The 23,272-nt window shown below is 42.8% G+C and overlaps 1 protein-coding gene and 1 long non-coding RNA gene across 4 annotated transcripts in view; one reads left to right on the top strand and one right to left on the bottom strand.

Annotated features, from left to right (window-relative positions):
• LOC106498902 (uncharacterized) overlaps positions 1-5,763 on the bottom strand; it is a 146,799-nt gene extending 141,036 nt beyond the window's left edge. Inside the window, exon 1 of the long non-coding RNA XR_010884716.1 lies at positions 5,689-5,763. This is a non-coding gene — a long non-coding RNA (uncharacterized lncRNA). The remainder of the gene's footprint in view (positions 1-5,688) is intronic.
• Positions 5,366-23,272, top strand: part of VCL (vinculin) — a 67,101-nt gene continuing 49,194 nt past the window's right edge. For 2 of the 3 annotated variants that reach the window (XM_013960226.2, XM_013960225.2), the window contains exon 1: positions 5,366-5,790. In XM_013960226.2, the coding sequence (XP_013815680.1) occupies positions 5,623-5,790 (168 nt within the window). In that variant the 5' untranslated portion in view covers positions 5,366-5,622. Of the gene's footprint in view, positions 5,791-14,723; positions 14,819-23,272 lie in introns of those variants that run through there. The other variant, XM_067299902.1, reaches the window with a different exon arrangement.

The following is a 23,272-nucleotide window of genomic DNA, read 5'->3' as shown; positions in this document are numbered from 1 at the left end:
ATGCATCTTTCAGGTCTATAACCGTATACCATTTAGCCTCAGGTGACAGCTGACTAAGTATGGTATAGGGGTTAGCTACAATTGGGAACCTGGTAATTGTTCTTTTGTTTATTTCTCTTAAATCTTGTACCAATCTATAAGTACCGTCTGGTTTCTTTACGGGCAGTATGGGGGTATTATAGGGAGACATACAAGGCTCCAGTAACCTTTGATTTATTAGCCTCTGGATTACTGGTCGGAGTCCTTGCCTCCCTTCCTGTGACATTGGATATTGCTTGACTCTAACAGGGATTTCTGGATTCCGTATGCTCACTTCAAAAGGAGCAATATCTAGTTTCCTACTGATTCTGGGGTATACCAAACTTCAGGGTTGATTTTGGCCTCATCTTCAATAGTAAGGGTGCGTAATTTTATAACTAATTCTTGATTCTCTACTTCTAAATTGACTCCTAATTCAACCATCATATCTCGGCCCAGTAAATTATATTCAGCTTCGGGAACTAATAAAAAGGATCCAACACTTAATCGAGAGTCTGATTCTATTTCCACATTTTTAATTACTGGGACCTTAAAGGGTTCTCCCTTAGCTCCTATCACTTGTAATTTCTCTGGGGATGGTTTACACCCCCAGGGTACCGTTTGGACAGTAGATCTTTCTGCCCCAGAATCCACAAGGAATTCTACTTCTTGTCGCTGGGGACCTAATTTCAATTTTATCAAGGGCTCAGTTCCTTTATGAGTCCCCAGCAAATAGAGCCCCTGACCCCCCTAATCTTCTTGGAACATTTGCTCATCCTGCATTCGCTTCCTACAATTCCTCTTCAGATGCCCTTTTTTCTGGCAATAAAAACACTCCACCTGCCTCAAGTCCCTCGTCACAACTTCTCTGGGTTGTCCTTCTTGGTGAAGTGGCTTTCTTTTAGGTCTGTTATACGACCTAGGGGGTTGTGCCTGGATTCCTCTCTGCCCTTCTCGGACTGCTGCCACCAGAATCTTTGCCTGCCGCCGATGGGTTTCCTCTTCCCTCCGCACATGCACTTTCTGAGCTTCCCTCAGCAATTCGTCCAGCCCCCTATCTTGCCAATCATCTAACTTCTCTAGCTTTCTTCTAATATCTGGAAAGGCCTTTGCTACAAACTGTGTTTTCAATAGAGCCTGTCCCACAGGGGTACTGGGGTCTACCCCGGAATAAAGTTGCAGATTTTTCCTAAGTCTCTCGAGCCACTCTGTTGGTGTCTCATCCTTCTTTTGTTGTTCCATGAAGGCCTTATTAATATTTTGCCCCCTGGGAACAGATTCCCTGATTCCCTGAACTATTATGGCTCTCAGATCGGACATATGTGTCCGATGCTCAGCATTCTGATTGTCCCAGTCCGGCCGTTGGGTGGGCCATTTAATATCTGCAGCGGGACCTTGTTGGTGTTGTTGATCCCAAATCCGCATCCCAGCCCTACGGATCATTTCCCTTTCTTCCGCTGTAAATAACATGCTTAAGATGGATTGTAATTCCTCCCATGTATAAAGGCTTGGACCTAAAAACTGATCTAATTTCTCAGCCACCCCTAAAGGGTCTTCTAATAAATTCCACATTTCTTTCTTAAAATCCCGTACGTCCCCTGAACTCAGGGGCATAGACACAAATCCCATCCCCGGCTGCGGTCCTCCCATGGGGAGTTCTCGCAAGGGGTACAGCTGATCAGGTCGCCCACCTCCCCTCGTTTGACTCCTCGTGACCCTTCGGGTTTCTTCTGGGGAACTAGGAGGGTTTAGATCCCAGTCTGGGGTCATCGGAGAGGGGCTATGAGGAGGGGCTGGTGTTGGGTTTTGAGCCGGAGCTGAGGGAATATAGGGGGGAGGAGAAACGGGAAGTTCCTCCAGTGTTTTGCTTTTCTTCCTCGAACCCTTCTCTTTCAAGGTAAATATCATGGTCCGAGTATCTGGTCTTATCCATAAACTAGCATACTCACTTTCTTCTAAACTAAAGGGCTCCTTTGAATTCACATATATAGTTAGAGCCTGACATATCCAATTTTCAAAAGACCCGTATACTGGCCAAAAAAGGGGGTCTCCTCTAATCTGCTTCCCACCCCATACTTGCATACAGTAATGTACCATTTTTTTTTCTCGACTTTTTGCCTTTTCTGGAGGGCCAATCGTTCCAATACTTAATCATTAATCCTAAAGGGCTATCGGGCGGTATATCTGGTAACTGTACCGTAAAGCCCTCTATGGGATCAGAAGACTTGCTCTTTTTCTGTCCCATCTTCCGGAGCACCCACCCCAGTCACTCTCTTTCTTTCCGCAGGGGACCGCACTCACACCACCCGAGTCTTTAACTGCTAGGACGGTTGTCCCTTCGCAGCGGGCGGCCCAGTCGGCCGACGGGTGCCCCGTTTCGGTCCCCTATTACAACTCTCTCTCTCCGCAGGGGACCGCACTCACACCACCCGAGTCTTTAACTGCTAGGACGGTTGTCCCTTCGCAGCAGGCGGCCCAGTCGGCCGACGGGTGCCCCGTTTCGGTCCCCTGTTACACAATCACCCTCATGGAGGGTCCGCACTCACTCCGTCCCCTGTTACACAAGGACCCCCTCTCCTGGAGGGTCCGCACTCACACCGTACACAAGGACCCCCTCTCGTGGAGGGTCCGCACTAAGGACCCCCTCTCCTGGAGGGTCCGCACTCACACCGTACACAAGGACCCCCTCTCGTGGAGGGTCCGCACTCAGGACCCCCTCTCCTGGAGGGTCCGCACTCACACCGTACACAAGGACCCCCTCTCCTGGAGGGTCCGCACTAAGGACCCCCTCTCCTGGAGGGTCCGCACTCACACCGTACACAAGGACCCCCTCTCCTGGAGGGTCCGCACTAAGGACCCCCTCTCCTGGAGGGTCCACACTCACACCGTACGCAAGGACCCCCTCTCCTGGAGGGTCCGCACTAAGGACCCCCTCTCCTGGAGGGTCCGCACTCACACCGTACACAAGGACCCCCTCTCCTGGAGGGTCCGCACTCCCCTGGGGACTTCTCACGTGCTCCAGGTATCCCACCCCAACCGAACGGAACCGCATACATATACTCACTCAGTCCTGAGTCTTCGTCCGGATCTTCGTGCACAAAGTTTATGGGGTACTGCAGTTCTTTTGCTTACTTGTCCTGATTTAGGGTTCGGAAATACAGGTTCTGGTAGGGGAACTACCCGCTCAGGGGCCATCCGAAGACGGGATGGGGCGCCTCCCCTGAGTCAGAGTCCTGAAACCAGGGAAGCCTGTATCCGAGTCACGGCACCAAATTGTTACAGGTAAACGCGACAAATTGACAACCACTCGGGCTGGGTTGCATAAATTCCAATTTAATAAAATAATTGAGCAAGTTACAAGTAAGCAAAACAGCGCTGGGCGGCTGGGGAGTCTCCTGCTCCACCAACGGCGCGCGCAGCCCCCCCCTCACAGTCTCCTTATATGCAATTCCAGCTCCAGGTATATGTGGCACTTCCTGTAACTTCTGCGGTTGCGCCGGCTGTTGCTAGGGGGTCTTCTTCAGCCCTCTGCATTGTGAGTGGTGACCCTCAGGTCACGCATATATTTTACAACTTTCGAAGTCGTGCTATATTTCACAGTTGTGTGACATCGCCATCACCATATTAGGCTATCTAAACTAACATTGCCGCTTCGCTAGCTCAACTCCCTTATCTCAGGCAGGGTACATGCCCCCACCACAGGATGTAGGATGTTCCCACAGATGTTTCCAAGGCTGTTTCTTACTTTGATGTAACCAATTAGCACACATCACAGTCCAGGATGTTTCAAGGCTGTTTCTCAATTTGATGTAACAAACTAGCACCTATCACATTCTGAAGCACTTAGAAACAAAATCTCTCATAGAGTAGGTCTGACAGGAACAGTGATTTATAGCTTAAAATAGCAGCACCAGGACAAAGAGAAAAATACCTAAAAGTTAGTAATATTATTTCCAAATCTAATTTTGTGCTCACGTTATCAAGGAAAGGAAGAAATACAGACTGCAATCCCGTAAGTCCTTACTCGCATGCTTTGTTTTATTATCGTGAGTACTCTCAGTGTCACCAGAGACATTGCACAGGCAGAGCCTGACAGGGAGAGCGCGCCAGCAACGGAGCAGCACATATGAGCTCACGGACTAAGTTTTATTAAGCCTCGGAACGGTATTTGGAGGCCTCAGGACAGCAGGCTCATAAATAACCCCGCTCAGCACGCCGGGGGAGCGCGCAGCCGGCCCTTGGCAGGCGGCTGCTCGGGCCGCCAAACTGACTGAATCCGTCCCGGCTACTGAACACCAGCCCTGCGGCACTTCATTCCTAGCAGAAGAGCTGTCGGCAGCCGCGCTCCGAAATTAGCGTTACAGAAAAGAAGGACTGCTTTTACTGTTTGCATTTCTTCCCCCCAAAAGATTGCTTATCTAAACACACTTAACTGAGCTTCCATACCTGGGCTGCTATTATCGCCTGAATCTATTATAACGGCAAAACCCCTAAACCAGGGTCACTCTCCCCCTGGTTTCTCTAGCGCTGCCTGCCTCAGCCCTCCACCGCGCCTAGGCCGGGGGTCCCGCGCCGCCGGGACGGGGCCGCTCGCCTCGGCCGCGCCCCGCTTCCCCTCAGGGGCGGCGGAAGGGCGGCGGAGCGCAGCCGGGCCGCCCGCAGCGCGGGGGCGCCGCGCGGGTGCGGGGGCGGTTGCGGAGGCGAGCGGCCCGTCCGGCAGGGGGCGGCGCGCGGGGCGCTCTCCGAGGGAACCTTCCCGAAACGGCAGTTGGCGACGGGCAGCGGGATAGGGGCGCGGGCACCCCCCCCCCAACTGCCACTGAGCTGCACCACGGAGCAACCGCCGCCTTCCTCGGGCACACGCGAAAGCAGCGGCGCCGCCCGGCGGGGCGCCCGCAACGCTCCGAACGGACGAAACTGCCGCTCCCGCCAGGCTGTGGGAGGGGGCGGGGCGGCCTGGCGCGCAGGAATCCCGCTGCCCCCTCCTTCCCGGCCAACTATCCCGGCGCCCCAGCTTTAATCATCTCCTAATATGGACACCAGAATGTCTGACGTCATCCCAGCGCTGGGAAACCAGCGCCCGCGCAACCGAGCTTGGTTGGGAAGGCGGCTGGGTGGAAAAGGCGGAGGGAGAGGAGGAGGAGGAGGAGGAGGAGGAGGAGGAGGAGGAGGAGGAGGGGGAGGTGCTGGAATGTTGATGGACGCGGCGCTGCGCCACTAGGAGCGGCGAGCGCGGCGCGGCCATTGGGCGAGGGCAGCCGAAGGGGAGGGGAGCCGCGGGAGGGGTAGGGTGTCCTGGCTGAAAACCCGCCGCCTGGCTGCGGAGGGATGCCAGTGCGGGGTGGGCGCTGCTGGAGGGAGGCGGCAGCGCGGCGGGTTCGAGTCCCGCCTCCGCTAGCCTGACTGGAGAGCCACTTCTCAGGGCCGTGTAATCCGCCAAGGGGCGGCGGCGGGGGGAGACTTTAGGTTTTTCCCCCCCCCTTTTTTTCCCCATATTTTTTCTGCGGAGGCCGCGGCTTTCTCCGTGGGGCGCCGGCCCGCCGGGACAGAGTTGCCCAGGAGTTTGTGCGGACTTCGGGTCCCGGCCCCCGCCCCGCCGCCGCCATGCCCGTCTTCCACACGCGCACCATCGAGAGCATCCTGGAGCCGGTAGCCCAGCAGATCTCCCACCTGGTCATCATGCACGAGGAGGGGGAGGTGGACGGCAAGGCCATCCCGGACCTCACCGCCCCCGTGTCGGCCGTGCAGGCCGCTGTCAGCAACCTGGTGCGGGTGAGTCCTGCGGCGCCCTCCGCCGCGCCGCTCCCCTCGCGGAGCAACTTTCCGCGCCGCGGCAAACTTGGGCGCGGGGCCCCCCGCCCGCGCCGGCCTGCCGCGCGCAGGTGCGCGGGGCCCCGCCGCGCCGGCCGTTGGCCGCCCAACGGGCGCCCCGTAACGGGCGCCGCGGGGCCGTCCGGCGGGGGCTCGGCAGCGGCGGGAGGCGGAGCGCCGGGAAGGGCAAGGTCGAGGCTTTGTGGAGCTCGGCGGCGCCTGTGCGAGAGCCGCTCGGGGCGCTGCCGGCCGGGACGGGGCCGGGGCCCGGGAGCGGTGTCCAAGCAGCGAGTCGTCCCGGGTCTCCGCGGCCCGGGCAGCCTCCCCCTTCTCCCCCGCGGCCCCGCCGCTGTGCTGTAGGTACCGCTCTCCGTGCCGCCCGCCCCGTCCGGCGCAGAGGGCTCCCTGAGGCGTCTCCTCTGCCATGCCCCGTATGTCCTTTGCTGTCTTGGAAACTCCTATTTTAAGTGCGTTCACTGTAAAAGGCGAAGTGCTTACTTACCTATTCTTTGGGGGGGGGTGGAAACTGGGAAGGATTTTGGTGTTGATCTGTGTTGCTGAAGACGAAGGCTAGCAGTAACAAGCACAGGAGCTGAGGAGGGACTGGCCTCTGGTTTCTAGGCGAAGTTTGGAGCTGTAGGTCTGTGTGTTATCTAGCCTCAAGTGTGAGTAACTGCTTGCTTGCGGGAAGCTAAAGCAGACTGAAGATCAACTTGAAGCTCTTGACTTCTTGAAGGCAGCTATACGTAGTGTGAATTTTCAAGATATGAGTATTTGCAATATGGGCATTTTAGTCTGAGAAGTGCAAACGGCTAACGTGTTTGAAATGTTTTGATTGTATTAATACTTTTGTAAATAACTGCATCAGAAGAATAGCAAACTTGCAGTGCAGAAATATGTCTGGTTTGATACAGGAAGCATTGAAATACTGCATACTTCTCCAGGTTACAGTTAAGGAAATAGAAAACTTGCCATGCACATCTGTTAGGTTCATTTACAGACACTCTGAATTCATTTTCTAACATCAGATGTTACTTACTATGAATCTTGTAAAATTCTTAAGTTGTTTATGGCAAGCAATATCTCTTGCCAACATATTTTAACGTAAATTGGAGTAGGACAGTGTTTCTCCTTTCCTCTTAGCTTTGCTATTACATACAGATAAAAATATTGTGTCATTGTTAACTGACACGTATATTAATGATGCAGGAAATACGGCATCGTTTTGAAATGCAAGTCATGCTGAACATATAATAAACCTCAGAAGAGAAATTGTGAGGCTTTTGAATATAAAATGATGTCAAGATGAATGTTTTAAGTAATATGTGTTCATTTGATTTAGGCTGCAGTACTTGTTACTGCAATAATATCTCCGCAGTATGAGATCTGCAGTGTAACTGTAACTTTTGGTCCCCCTGATTCCATGAATTTTACAGAATGTGTTATCAGGAATGCCTGTGCTTCTTGTTGGTTTTAGCTGAAACCTTTGAGTTTAATGGAGAACAATCCATCTCCAGCAGTGAACTGATGCAATAAGAATATTGGTTGTAAGCATATGAAGCTTGAGTGTATGAAATACTTTTCCTTGAAAGGAAGATGTTGCCGTAATGCTTTGCCTCTCCAAGCTTAGCTTGTATCACTGGATTGTGTGATGGTTTTTCCCTCCCTTTCTCTTAAAAGTAACCTAATCTGATAGCACAGTGTTTATTAGAGAAATGTAGAAACAGAATTAGTTTCTTCCTGCAGCTTGCTAATGCCAGCTCTTTTTCTATTTTGGGCTGTGGATTTTGGAAGCCTCTGGCTTTCTTTTAAAGCCCATTAGCTAGAGAAAAGGAAAGACCGTTGAATTGTTTTTCTGTGTTAATTCACAAAGAGCAAATAGAGGGAGTATAATCTGAAGTGGTACTTATAAGAAAGAGTCCCTTTCTTGGGAGAATATAGCTTTGACTACACTAGGGAAAAAAACAGAAATAGAGTTCTGTCTGTAAGACAGAAGTAAAGTTCTGTTTGTGAGTTGTTTTCAATGCCTCATTTCTAAGTGTAAAGAAGATCTGTGAAACTGCAGTTCCACAGAAGTGGGAATATTTGTGTAGACGGGATATCTGATTATTAGCCTTCTAGTTGCTTTGCAGGTGGTGTAGCAAAGATGGAATTGCCAGTATAACGGAGATGGTAAGGTGGCTATTAGCACTTTGTTCTTTGATCTTTCTGCTGTGCTACGTTGCTAACGTAGCACGGATATTGCTAACTGTACATGATGGTAAGTACTGAGCAGCAGTGATGGGCAATGAAAGTTCAGTTTATCAGTGGTAACTTACCACATGCAGCAGCACAAATGTCTACCTCCCCTGCGTGGAATAAGGATGCCAAAGTTTGGAAGGTGCAGTATGTAATTCATGTAACTTGTAGGACTGCTGTACCTGTAAGTAACTGCTGGTAGCAGTAGTTGAAGAGTTGAGACCCATTCTGTAGAAGGCCTAGGAAGTATGCTAAGTTGAGAAACGGGCTAGAAAATGAGAAAATGTTCTTTGCTTCTGCCTTATTGTTGAGGAAGGAGCCACTTGCAGTAACTTTTTTTTAAAAAAAAGTTTTTCTTTGACATTCCTGTGGTGGAGTACATGCAATACATTAGAACCAAGAAGGAGCAGAGTTGATGGATCTTCTGTAAAGCTTTAATTTAATGTCTTTTGCCATTAGATGAGTTAAAAGGGAATCCTTCTCTTAGGTAACTTGACTATAGGCCTCTATATGAGACCTTGTCCTTCAGTTTACCATTCAGTATTCGTTTCTTTGTGTGTGTATGCATGCATGTTCATTTGTAAATGGATGTGCTGCATTTTAAGGTTTACCTGAAGCCACCTTTACTGACTTTTTTTTTTTTTCTCTCCCCTCCCATGTAAGGCTTGCACATGCAGCAAGACTTCCTGTAGGGATGCTTGTTTGTCAGAATATAATTGTGAAGCAAACCTAGGAATGAGAAAGTTTATTGTTGTTGAAATTAAGATGAAATAACTAAATATTTACGTATGCTGGTGTCTTTCCCCATGACAAATAATGAAGACTTAGTGTTTTGGGCTTTTATATTGGTTCCTAATATGTACAAGTTGGGTTCTACCATATCTTCAATATTCTGTTAGTGGACAGCTTTTGTGGAACAATATTCAAATCATGTAGTCATTTATTGATGAAATATTTGTTAATTTGGAAATAAAACACAACCTGTTGTCCATACAAAATTTTTTTGTGTAGAGGTAAGTGACAGAAGCTTCTTGCACAAAAATTTCCCTTTGGCTGGGGCCAAGAAAATGAGGGAGAGGCTTCAGATTAATATCACAAGATGAATAATGTACTAAATTAGTCTTTTTAACTGAAGATACTATGTTTTTATTGGCTTGTATTTGGAGCTGGATGTATGTCTCTTATGGGAGGGTTGGGATTTGGTTTGGTATTTCATGTACCTAGAGATTTAACATTGTAAATTGGAAGAAATTAGTTGAAAAAAAATTAATCAAGCTGAACAGGTGGGGAATAATTGGAGCTTGCCCAATATACTATTCTACTGTGCCTTTTTTAAACTCTTCGCTTACTAGTTTATATGGATTCTGGCTTTCTGGCAATACAGACATGGCTAGCTCTCTGTTACTTCTCTCTGCTTTTGGAGCTGCCCCACAGCCTTTGTTCCATTGAGCATCCACAGCTCCCTAGATGAAGCAGCCAGGTTTGATGGATAGGGAAGCAATTCTGCCGATGAGAACTAAGGTAATAGAGGGGAACCTGTGAAAGGAACTTAAATGCACACAATTTAAATGTACAGGAATATCTTATACAGGGTGGAAGATGAAAGGGCCAGAGCAGAATCAGCAACTTGAGCTGATGCCAGCTTCTTGGAGGCTGGCATGTTGGACCAGATCACCATTCTGAAAGATATCAGCTGCTGCTTTTATGAGACTAAATGCCTGACCATTACCTGGTGTTTCTGTCCTTCATCCTTGATTGAGCTTGATTCATCTGAGGCAAGTGATGCTGATTTGAAATGCTCATAGTGAAAAATTTGTGAGGTGTTCACCATGGATAAGTGTCTGAGATCTTTCAGAACACTGATCTGCTCTGAAAAGCCAACATTTCTTCTAGCTGCTGCTGCTGCTTTTACCTCTCCATCCTCTATGCTGTCCCTTCGCATTTAAATCTACGTATCTCATAAGTCTCTGCATGCATCCCATTCTATTATATGAATTCTTATAGGGAAATATTGCTTTGCTCTCTATTAAATTGTTAACTATCACACTTATCTGGAACATATCCTTGATGGATGTTAGGATATGCCTTTATTCCTCTATTGAGATTTAGAAGCTTATGAAACTATTGTGATATCTTTCTGCATCTTAGTCACTAACCACAGGTAGCATGTCAGGCTGATCATCAGTAAGGATTATGAATATCCTGTCTTGCAGCCATGGTTATTCAGAGGTATTCTCTAAATTCTGCAGGGCAAAGGGCTACTTGTCTAACACTAATGAATACAGTCTAGAGCAAGATTAAGCTTAATTAGAGGTTACTCTTGACAAGAACCCCATGACCCCTGTGGTGCTGGGTCAGTCAGTCACTCATGTCATAGAAGTTTCTGTCCGCTTTCTAAGGTTGAGAGTGAGTCTCTTTAATTACCACCAGCTGAAGCACCCCATCTATGCACAACCAAAGACACAAGGATTACTCCCAAAACAGATGAAACCTTATACAAACACTTAGGCAGTGATGTAGAGCAACAAAGCTGTGGGAGAGCTACACTTAGTGTAGCTGTAACAGCTATGCTGTCTCATCTTATCCTGGTGGAGGGAGCAAGTGCAATCACCTGAAGGAATCAACATCTCCTGGGTGTATATCCATGGCCCCCTGCTGGGTGTGAGAAGTTCCCTGGGAAAGCAGTGTTCCCTGTGTACTGCAGAGAGCTGTGCACTTTCCTTGGACAGGCTGCAACTTGCCCACCAAAACCTGCAGCCTGCAAGCTCAGGAGTCACTTGTGTTGATGAATTTGTGGAAGATGAAACCAGCTTTGTAACCACTGTCACGCTGGCAGCAGAAGAGGTCAAATACATGGCTAAGCACTTCTAATAAGTGGTCCGATCACTGTGGAGAGTGGATTGTAAAACAGCTTCCTCATCCCTACCTTTTCTTCTGGCATAGCTGACTTGCCTGTATCTCAAGGTGCGCAAGAGAGGTATGAGCTGTTGGGGACAGGTTAGGGAAATGATTTTTTCAGAGAAAAGTTATCTTGTAATATTTATGTTTTGAAGAGTATTTTAGGGGAGGATGGGAGAGGAGAAGAAATTAATTAAGCTTTTTCTGTACAGAATCTTCTGCACAGCACAAAAGACTGCTCTCAAGAGGTTACTGAAATTTCCTGGATTTTTTTCTTGGTATTCGTAACTTGTCATTGGAGATGCATAAGTCTGTATCCCATCCTCATGGTTTGTTGTACTGGAATATCTTCAAGCTGAAAGAAATGGATTACTATAGCAGCCCCCCAGAACTCTGTTATGTTCCAAAACTTACTGCTAAATGACAAGTGAATTAGAGTACCAGAAGAGCCCCAATGAACTAACGAGATTTTTTTTCACTGTAGGTTTCTATGCCTTATATGTGTATAGTAGAAATATGTGATTAGTGCTAGAAAAGAGGTGTTTTTTTCTGCTTTTTGGGGGTTTTGTTTTGTTTTGGGCTTTTTGTTTGTTTTAATTAATCTGTTTTAGACTTCCTTCCTCTTTGAAACAGAGCATTCTACATTGATGTACCTGCAATTTCTTAATGATTGTAACAGTATTTCTATATAAGGTGGGAACAGGGGCCATCTGCTCTGAGAAAGTGGATAAAACCAGTTAGTGTGTGCATGGGGTGTGGGGGAGGGTGTTTAATGATTGATCAAACCAGAAAGAAAGCAACTTTGTAATAACAAAAGCATGTCAGAGACTTGTTTCTTGCTTTTATCTGTTGGGAATGAGATTTAAATAAGTGATAAATTAGTTTCTGATTTGAATGGAATAATCTCTTTGTTCTGTTATTATGTTTGGAGACTTAATTTATACCAGTCTCTTCTATCGGCTTTAAAAGGATTCTTTTGTTCTGTGTTCCTTTAAATGGCCATGAAGATGGTAAATGCCTCTGTTAGTAACTATATGCAGCTTGCTTTTGGGCATAAAAACTGAGAATATTATTCTGGAACCTTAAAGCAGTTGGTTGGGCTTAAAAGTTCCATGTGCTGACAAGCTGGTGTATACCAGTCCTGCTCTGGAAAACTTAACATTTGCTTTCTCCTGCATAAGTGAATCACTCCAGTAAGAGAGGAGTTGTTAAATCCATACTGGGGGCTGTGTGGGGGTGGGGTGTCTGTGTGGGGGTGGGGGTGTTCTCCCCTCTGACTTCCTGTAACTTAATAAGTGTCATGTAGTTTTCAGTGTGCTTTGAAACAAGAGGTTACTCTGATACATACAGAATTCCTTTATAGAGTTTAATGAAACAATGAACCAAATAGAATGTTTTATACTTGGATAAACATACTCAGTATGTTTTGTACTTGGAAATGTGTAATTTCCAAAGCATTGACAGGTGTCTTCCCTTTTCCAGTATGACTGAAATTTGGATTGACGAAGTAAGTCTGAGAGGATTGTGGCAGGGAGGGGAGAAACCAAGGGGTGGTTTTAAAGATGTGTTAGCAAACATGCGGTATTAACACTCATTGCTGGAAACGATGCCTGAAAATGTTAACTGGTTGCAAATGCTGGGGTGTGTTTCTTGATTTCCAGATCTGCAATAATCGTTAAACAAAAGCCAAGTTGTTACTTTTGCCAAATATTTTTTCAAAGGAAAGAATAGGTCAGTCATAGCTTTGATTTGACACTGCCTAGGGTATTGCTTAATTTTGCTAGTGGCTTCGCGGAGAGCTAAGACTAGCTTTTTATTGCTACTGCTCTATTGTACAGCTTGTATGTATTATTTCTAAATTTGTCTTTCTGACAGAACTGTATATATTGGGTCTTGCTGGCTTTATTTCTCACCTCAAATATGTAGACAAAGTATCTACTGTTTAGCAGTATCTGTTTTCTCCTGGTGCTGTTTCTCCCTGTGAAAAGGAAGTCAGACTGGCAAACTAGACCTTAAAAGACTCAGAACACTCTATATAATGTCTTTTTTTTTTTTTTAGTGACCCAGAAATCCTATCCCATCATTTGCTCAATCAAATGCTGGGAAACAATTCCTTTTGATACGGAATTGCCTCTGCTGCCACCATCCTTAATTCTAGGAAAATGATAACCTTTCTGGCATTTATAATTTAAGCACAGCAGCAGGAATTCTTACTAGGGAGTAATGTAATGTAATACTGATTTAGACAGTAAAGGATCATCTTCATAACTGTTATACCTATATGCATTAAATAAATTGTTATGTTTCATTGTATAATTTCTTCCTCAATTTTACATCAGGTAAGAGGGAATTAACATCTAGAATGTCTTATAACTGGAGTCTAGAGTAACTATATGTGTTGATGCATGGAAATGCACCACAGGTGCCTTACAGGTTTCTGCACTTCAGAAGACACTTTGTACATACAAGATGATTTGCTGCATGGAGAGTTGAAATGATAGAATAAAGGCTGGTTTTTCTTTACACTTACAAATATTTCACCAGCAAGTATCTCCTTAAAACATGAGCCTAGCATTCTAGCAACACAAAATTCAACTGGGAAAAATCTTTACGTGTATAATATATGGAAGTAGGTCCAGAGTGTCCCTACTAATAAGTTCAGGCCCCAGTGCATTTCAAATGTCTGGGTATACTGCAGCTGTTTGGTTCTCATTGCTCCACACACTCTAGAATTGTGTCAATTTTGAGTCACTTGAATAGGAGACAGTAAATTTTGTATAGTAATTAAGTTGCCTAAATTCTTTAATGGACTCAAAAGCTACAGATTGGTTCAAGGCAGTCTCCGTTCAGGTTGGCAGTAGGCAAAGACTGAAAAGCTTTGTCCTGTGAGGATTGCAAGTAAACAATTTGCACTTCATAAGGATTTTTACAGTACTCTGTATTCTTGGACAGTGTTGATTCAGCAAAGAATTTTCAATAAAGTGATAGAAAGAAAAGACAAAGCAAGCTTTTTTAATGGTCACACTGGCAGTATCATACTATGTTCTCTTCCATGTTTACCTTCTGTTTGTGAGAATAGTAATGTACAATTGTATTAAACTTGAACTGTATTTTTGTAGCTGAGTTTTTGCATGGACTACAGAGGCAGGCCGGTCCCTCCTTAAATGTTGAACAGTGCACAAGAAAAAGCTATGAAAATTAATTTCTTAAATGGCCTTAGTCACAGAAGTGCCAAAATAATACTAGAATGGTGATTATTTCTGTAACCTGTGCGCCCCCTTCCCCCCCCCCCCCCCCCAGTTGATGAGGAGCCCTCTGGGCTGTACTGGGTAAGTCATGGGTGTCACCTTAATTAAATCATTGTGTGATGACAAGCAGCAGTTACTACTCCTTTTTGGATATATCTTATACTTTTTAATTCTCATCAAATAGTTGCCCTTTAATGTAAGGAGCAGGTGCATTAAAGTGGGAAGCTTATTAATAAAGGCTGAACTGGAAAAATCCATATAGACTTTCTTGTCCTATTCTAATCCTACCATCTATTTCCTGGGCACGAGCTCTTCAGCTGCAGAAGTCTGAAGGCTCCTTCTGTTGAGCAGTGGAACTATTACGAGCTGTCATCTGGGACATAGTTATTCCAGCTGAGCTGCTTCCTCTGCTGTCTCCAAGCTCTTTCCTGTGTTTGGAGGAGACTGTGTACTGCAACCCTCTTTTTTGGAGGGGGGGTAGCATTAATACAACTTTCTTTCTTTATGCAGGCCTTGTTTTGTTTGCCTGCATAAATCCTTTCTGGGAAGGAGCAGAAACTGAGACTTCAACCATCTAGTCAGTACCTGTGAAAGCCAGATAACTTGTAAGTTACAAAATTTGGGGGTGGGGTTGGTTCCTGCTGACCACAAGTTTATTTAGGTTTTGAATGAATAGGCTTCTCATTTATGAGTAAAATATTTAAGTCTGTACATAGGCAATAAATGCTTAACCTTTTAATCTCAAAATGAAACACAGTAGTGTATAACTGAATGAAACAACTAGTGCTAAGGTTTAAGCTGTATGCAAGCTGGCATGTTCAACCTTCCTGTTTAAACTCTATGGGAACCTTATCAGTTACTGACACACACCAACAGGGTCATCTAAACTTAGTCAGGGGAAGTCTTTAATACGGAACTGTGTGATATGCTGGATATTTACTGTGAAATGTTATCACTATTAATAGTGCTGCATCAAGCATCCAGTTAAAAGTTACTGAGAAGGTAACTTTCTACTGCTGTTCTTTCTGGTATATCTTTTAAAAGTTAAACAAAACCTTAATTTTTTTCTTTTTGAAGACTGCTCAAGATTGATCTCAAAGGTGCTTCCCACTTCAACCCCCTACTGTGTATACAGGTGTTCAGATATACTTCAGCTAAGTAAGTCTGCAAAAGCTAGTTTGATTACAAAATTCACAAAACTCAATATTTTTCTTAATTTCCAATACTCAAAAGAACTTATTCTCAAGTGGGAATAAAAATACTTTCCTAAATTTCCACACAACTTGTGAGATTTTAGGTGAGAGAACAAGTTGGTAAACTGGTTAGTGTTCATTGGACTATGCTAAACATCACTTCCACGAGCCTGCCCATCTCTGCAACTTTTACAGCATAATAGTTGTGCTGAATGTCCAAGCAATTAAGCAAAAAAAGTATTTCTCAACCTCCAGCAGAGTAATAGAAAAAAAACAGTCACTTTTTATTTAGTTTGCCCTAATTCAGAGGGACAGAAAGAGTTGGGTAGAGGAAGAGCCAGTAAGTGCCAAACCACTGACTTACTGTAGCAACTGAAGAAGCATTGCATGATTCCTTGCCACAGTTATGAAAAGTTCCCCTTTTCCAGAAAATCAAGGAGGGGGGTGGGAACCTCTGTAAACTTCTTAGTTGTTTTTTTTCTTGCCTTCAGACTTTCTTCAAACAAAACCATATTTTCACTAAGCAAAGCACTGTTTTTGTTTCTCTTAAGTTAATACTAGAGAAAAACAGCATTCCTTAGTTCTCCGGACAGACTCAGCTGGTACTTGAGGTCAGCCCAGCCCATCTCCCTTGCGAGAGGAAGAGTTGCATTTTTTTGTTAATCTGATTTTATATATATATTTATTCATTTTTTTTTATTTTTTCCTTCTTCTCAGCTTAATGTCAGTGATTATCAGAACTCCACCCTATGAAGTGTTTTATCTCAATTGCAAGCTAACTTTCAGCATACCATTTTGCTCTGGAAGCCCCTTTGGAGAGGGGCAGCTGGGATCTTTGTCCTGTTCTGCAACTACTTGTGGTAATGAAATGCTAAGGGACCTTGCCACCTGAAGCAGTTGTTAACTGCTATGAAGAGCTGTTGCTTGGCCTTCATTGTGATAGATTTTTACGCAGTTGTGTTTTGCAACTTTTTTTTTCTTTGCTAAGAACTGAAACTTTCCTGCATGTGGCTTACTTGTTTTGAAAATTTTGACACTGCCAATTAACCAGGTCATGATACAGTGTTGGAGGAAGTAAGCTATGAGGGATTTTGTAAACTTGATACTTCTAGTTTCCACCTTTATGGCAGACTACAATTACCTTCTTGAGACTTTTTTCTAGTTGGCTTGTTAGCTGACCCAAAAACTTGTATTTGTTTTGTTCCATATTATATAATGGGTACACAGAAGGGTAGTTCTCTTCTATTTCACTGCTTTTAAATCTAGAGCAACTTTCTTAACTAAGTAAGACAAAGTGTTGTTGGGAACTAGTGTAGCTGCTTGCTGTAGGAGATTCTTTTAGTCAGATTTGCAGCAATAATGCCAATTCTGTTCTAGTGCTTCTTGAGTCTTCTAGCTTCTCATTTCCACCACATTTTTGTGGTGGATAAAAGAAAATATACCTTTAGCTGTATTTACTTTGCCAAGCTTTAAAGGATTTTTTTATGATTTGCTATTAAACATCTGAAAGGATTTAACACTTAAACACTACCTGCAGCTTCTCAAAGCAGTAGCAATTATACTAACAAGGATTGACAGTGCTTTGGTATCCTTCCTCTAAAGTGGAGCTTCCTCCCACCTTCAGCTCTGATCTTTCTTCTAATGCAGAGTTCACTCTTGTGTGATGACTGGATAATAGTGTATCTTCGTACAGTTTCTAGCTCAATGGGATCCAAAATACTACTGTACTACAAATAAATTACAGTGAAAAGTTTTCTTCTTTTTTATTAAACAATTTGAACTTCGATTATATTTTTATGGTTCAGTGTCAAATTTATAGATTCATTTGTAAAACAAGCTTATAGAGACTTTACTTCTGTACAACTTTGAACTACTACTTAAGAATTTGAGAGAGTTTGCACTGGGGGGAAACAAATGACTAAGATTATTCCTTTCCCATGCAAGAAGCGAAGCCAGTTTTTGGCCAGCTTTGTTAGTCATTGGAACTACAAATACCTAGGCTGAAATTAACTATTTTATGTACTTGATTGTGACCAAGTTGCTTGCTGACTCTGCCTAAATTTCCCCTCTATCAAATGAGTAGTGATATTAGCCTGGTGTTTCAAAGCTTCATTGAGCAAGTCTCTCCATCCTGCCAACCATGTTCAGATGCTGCTGTCTGTAGTAATAGGGCCAAACAGATTTGTTGGTTTAATTCATTCTACAGACCTAGTTAAAATTCTTGAAGGAGCTACTAATAACTCTTAGTTAAGGCTGGGGTATGGGGTGGGGGGAGGGAAGGAATTAGCCAAAGTGCAAAACTATATTATATATATATATTTTTGGTTATGTCATTCCATAATGGAAGGTTCTTTCTACACTGGTAATTTCTGCTGCTGTGCCATAATGTTTAGCAGCCCTTACCATGAAAAGCACTTCATCTCTTCAAAAATAGTTTTCTCTTTCAAGGCAAGTCAAGAAATAAGTGGCAAACACTATTGAAAATAAATGTTTTTTCAAGCTTTTTGTGTCTGTAATAAATAGTTTGTTACTTTGTGATATAGTGAGCTTAATCTCTATTAAAAATTAATTTTAGCAGCAGAGTAAGTCTTCATTTAATTCAGAACTAATGCCATATCCTGTCCTGTGTCAGGTATTTTTGCCAACTGGATAGCTGCTTTGTTATTGTTTGTTTGCAAATTCTTTGTGATGACTCTGTGCATAAGTGGGTTGTAGTCTATGCACTGAATTCCTTGCAGAGCACTTATAAGCTGTCATGAACACTGAAGGCAAAATCAAGCTTGAAAATAATTGTAAAATATGAAGCTTCTGACACTTAAGGTGTTGCTGGTGCTGTAAATGAGCATTGTTCTTTGGAAAACAGTCCATTCCTAGTTCTTCATTCTGTTTAATATGACTAAGTACTGTTGTAGCTAATTAAAGCATCACATTTGACATATGAGCAATGATTTACCCCATGAATTTATTGTGCACTTGAATTACTTGCTACTCAAGGAAAATTAGACCCTTATGAAAGACAAGACCGAACTGTCCCATATTTAACATTACAGAAGGTAAATAATCACTGTAAAATGCTAGATGTTAGTCATTTTTGAAGAGTTTTACTGTGGTAGGGCTCATGCCAAACAAGCAAGAGATGCAAGTTCCTGTTGCTTCAATCATATATTAATAAATGCATTACAATATTTTTAATTAATGTATTCAAAGAACACAGTGAAAAACGTTGACTTATTGATAAAACTAACTTTAGACAAATGTCTTAGAGAAACAATAGGATTAAACACAAAGACAATGATGGACAGAATGCTGTCATTTCCTGCATTGTCAGGTTGACTTCTCAAGTAAACAGATAAAGTAGCATTTCTTATATATTCTTTCTCTGTCTTGGTACTTTGTTTAGCACTAAACCCAGTTAGTTTATGTAACCCAACAAGATTATGGTAGTGGAAATAGATGCTTGCTTGACAAGGATGCAGTTAAGTAAGTTGTCATTTATATGACGGGCACAGAAGACCAAGTCCAGTAACTTGGAAAAATGTTGTGGGGGAAAAATTATTGTAAGAACTTTGGAATTGCTTAAAGTGAATGGTCGTCTGCAGACAATGATTTTAACAAAACAGGTGCGTTTAGAATCTTAACGTGCAGTAGTGCTACATAAATGATGGGGTAGTGAGTACTGTTCCATACATGGTTATATTCCTACTGATAAAAGCCTTGCCCCTATCTGGTGCTAGAAGTGAGTCTTTATTCAAATTTGTCATGGCCTAGAATCTGTGATGATTCATATTCCTCCTCCCCTGCTATCAAAAGTGTGATTCAAAGTAACTGCTTTTCCTTACTCATGCCCCATGCTTATAAATGTTACCCTCCTGCAGGGAACTGCTGCTATCTTGAACTTAGAGAGGAAAAAAATGTGTTACTCTGGAACCACTGATGTGCCTGGAGGGAACTGGGAAGCAGTGCTGACGTTTCTATGGAAAAGGCAAATCTGTGTTTAACAGTCTGGTATTTGGAAGTCAGTCCAAGTCTGCTTATCATGAAGAGAAGATCCTAAAATTCAATCAGTGGCAGCTGACCTACATTTTCAGTTGTGATACATTAGAATTCTTCATATGGTTAGCAATACCTGTGAAGTTAGTTGTGGGTTTCTAAAAATGGAAGTGGGGTATAGAAAGTAACAAACAGGTTTCGTAGTTAACTAAATACCAAAGTGAGTCTTTGGATATTTATAGTGGCCAAATTTTATCTACAGAGGCAACTGAGATGATGGATGACAGCTCTTGAAGAGAAAACATTTAGAATGTGAGTACCGGGAAATTGATGGAAGAAGATATTCTTGCCCCCCATGCAGTTTTGTCGAACAAAATATCAGCTTTCTCTGTGCAGCAAGACAGTGTCATAACTATACTTTAATTTTATATTTGATACAATGTTTCTGCTCTCTAAAAGAAGTTACTAATATATATTTTTTCCTTTTGTAGTGTACCTTCTTGAAATACTAGCAGTTTCTGTCTTTATTTTCTTGTAACTCACTTCCAGAAGGAACAACTCTAAAAGTGGTGACTTTTGCCACTTGATTTCTACTGTTTTAGTTTACATTTTTATTTGACAACGTTGATTTTTACTTATTCAACATGTTCTACCATTTCAAGGTCTCCTGTTATCATACCTTTTTGAAGTTCAGGCCTTATTCCTTGGAATTGAGATTTGGGACTTCAATCTCCATTTGCTTTGCACCTGATTTAGTCAGACATCTTTGAAACATGAGGAGGACACTTTACTGTTATGATTCTGAAAGTTATTATTCAAGATAACAGAGAAAGCAAGTTCATTTGTTCTTTATTTTCTCAGCTTCTTGTGTATTATCTGTGCCAACACATGGATAAGTAAAAATACCAGTTTAAAATTATTGTTACAGAGGCCACTTGCAATTCAGTTTGTCATTCTGCTAAAGAAAAGGTGACCTGGGGAGAAGGTCTATTAGTGCCTATGTGAAACTATATTTGGTTGATTTAGAGAATATATCTATCCAGTGCTAGGTTTGGCATCTGTCAGAAGCATGGGTTCTCATGGGTCAATTTGTTTCTTGAAAGAAAACTCTTCTCCTTCGGCTGACCTATGAACTTCCTGTGATGAGGCTTTTTAGAGGTTTTTAACTCTGCTGGTAACATAACAATCATAAGAAAATATTACAGATATTTCTATCTGCCTTAACACATCCTGTCCCCCCAGTCCTTCCCAAGTATCCCCACTGCTGGGGAAAGAAACAAAACCTTGTGTGCGTGTTGGAGAGGATTTTGGCCAATATTAGCCAATTGTCAGTGAAGAGGTAAACCTACCAGCAGCATCTTGGTATGCAATGTTCTGTTGCCTGCCCTTTCTGAAGTCATTCTAATAAGGAAAGAATGTATCTCTATGGTATCACGTTATCTTTTTAGGACAGTACTAATTTATTTAAACATCATTAGCAGAGTGTATTATAAAACTTAGTGATGATCCATAGTTCTAGATACATGGGAATGAGCTGGAAGAGCTTTTGAAGTCTGTTTTTTTTTTTTTTTTTTTTTTTTTTTTTTGGCACGACAGCCTTTCCTGTGACAGTTATTTGTAAGGTAGAAGTGGCTAATTGCAGCTGTGCATTTCATTTGTAAAGGACAATTGCTATATCTTCTTGATATTTTCAGGTGGGTTTTGCATATGCCCAAAGATCAGAGCTGACTTCTATGTAATTTGATTAAAGTGGAGATGTAGCATGTCTTAAAGTAGTTCTACTTGGAAGTGCTGGTTTAGAAGGAAACCTTTCTCTTTGTAAAGGAACTATTTTCTAAAATAAAATAGTTCCATAAATAGTTTCACTATGACATACTCAGTATTTGTTTTTACTTCCTGTATAGTGAGTGTGCATCTTTTAATCAGCCAAAGCAATGAAGTATCAGCTTTGTTATCTGTCCAGGGTCAGTCAGCATTAGCAGCATGAATAAAAATATCTTTTGGTACTCAAATGATGTCATTTCTGGTTTCCATATGGTTCTTGTTCCATAGTTATGTGTTTTACTTGGACTGCAAGAGTTCCTTGGCCTCAAGGCATTTGAAATTTGTCTTAATCTCCAGTGTAGACAGGTAGGTCAGTTTGCTATTAGGGACCAGATGGCTGGAGTGTTCTAATTTACTTGACTTACTGCCAGAGGAGTTTGGAAAGGTGCCCTGCTATGCCTGGAATGCAGTCTCTGGGGTCATCATGAGAAAACCAGGAGCCAATGTACAGCTTCCATATTAACTGGAAGGCATAGTGGCTAGGTTCTGATTCAGCAGTCTCCTTAAGTTCATGCCTAGTTTAAAAAAAAAAAAAAAGTCTTGTTTACTAATGTCAGTGGCAATACACGTGCATTGTTCATGGTTGGCATAAACTAAAAGCAAGAAGCAAATTCAGCTGCTTATTTCTTTAGGCTTATTTTTCAGCCATTAATTGTGTCATCCTAATCTACTGCAGATAATAAGCAGGAAAATTTAAACAAAGCCTCTTAAAATAGTGTTATTAATTGAAAGTGACAGATCAATCCTGTTCTTTAGATTTAAGCGAGGTGAAAGGGTAGAATGATAAACAAACTTGAAATTTGCTGTTAAAAGCTTCCAAGAGAGCTTTTGAAGGAAAAATAAATACTGTTTTGAAAATAAGATATGCTTTATTCTACCTGGTTATAACCCTGACTTTTTTTTTTCCAGGTGTCCTGGGTGTGAAGGATTAGATTGTGAGGAGTAACCTGTAAACTTAGACTCCTGTATTTTCTAAAAGCATTTCAGGATTGCTTATCTATTTTATTCACTGTCTGCAGAATGTTATACTTTTACTGGAGGCTGAGAAAGTCATGTGATCATAATTTTTGAGTGACTTGTGAAATTTGGATGGGACCAAGAAATTTAATGATACAACCCAAACCTGTTTGATATGCATCTGGCAAAGTTGTATGTTCTGTTATGACAGAATGTGTGCAATTCTGTTCTGCTAACATTTGTCACATGAATGGTGGTGGCTAGGGGCCAGGGCATGGTAAAATAACAGTCACTCCAAGAGCTGTATTTCAAGACAATCTGAGTGAGAAAGTTGGAAATTTCACTAAAGTCTCTAGTTGTTGATATGCTTGATACTGTAAATAAAAACAGAACATGGATTGCAATTGAAATAGTAGGGCTGACAGCAGTAAAAGAAATCAGAGCTGTACCCATTTGGCTTCTTTTTCCTGCCCCAGCTTCTTCCCCCTTCTCAACATCTTTCCATGACAATTTGGCCGAAATGCCTGGCTTCGCTAAGGGAAGACTAAATGATTGTGAAGTAGTCATTGAACCCTTGCCACATTTGAGCCCACTGAGACAAACTGGCTCTGAACTCAGTTTGAGGTAAAGGACCTGCTTTGGCTTTCAGTGGACAAGCCTTGGGGGGAGAGGGAAGAGCTCTGTGAAAGGTGTAAGGACACAATTGTGGACTGCATTGACTTATGCCATTATCTTCCTTCTACTGTCATGTGCAAGAGCCCTAAGTCTGTAACCTGAATTCAAAATGTTTTCACTAGGAGTTTTAATTCTTTTTGCCCAGTGTTAAAATTTTTTTTATCTGGACTCAAATGTAAGACATCTGTGCCAGCAATGAGTAGGCATAAATTTAGCATAACTTCTGCTTGCTTCTAGTGCTTTTTGATGGATTGTTCATCATATTGAAATCTTAGGCTCCTTCTTAAAGGACACATATTTTCAACTGGCTTTTGGAACATTGTAGAAAGTAATTTGCGCTTTTTTTTTTTTAACTGGGGAAATCATATAGCTGCAAGGAGGATTTCATTTCCTCCATTCTACAGATCCTCAATATATGCA

This window comes from Apteryx mantelli, chromosome 7 (assembly GCF_036417845.1).
Source record: "Apteryx mantelli isolate bAptMan1 chromosome 7, bAptMan1.hap1, whole genome shotgun sequence".
In the NCBI taxonomy this organism is placed as follows: domain Eukaryota; kingdom Metazoa; phylum Chordata; class Aves; order Apterygiformes; family Apterygidae; genus Apteryx; species Apteryx mantelli.
This window is presented reverse-complemented; position numbering and strand designations above follow the sequence as displayed.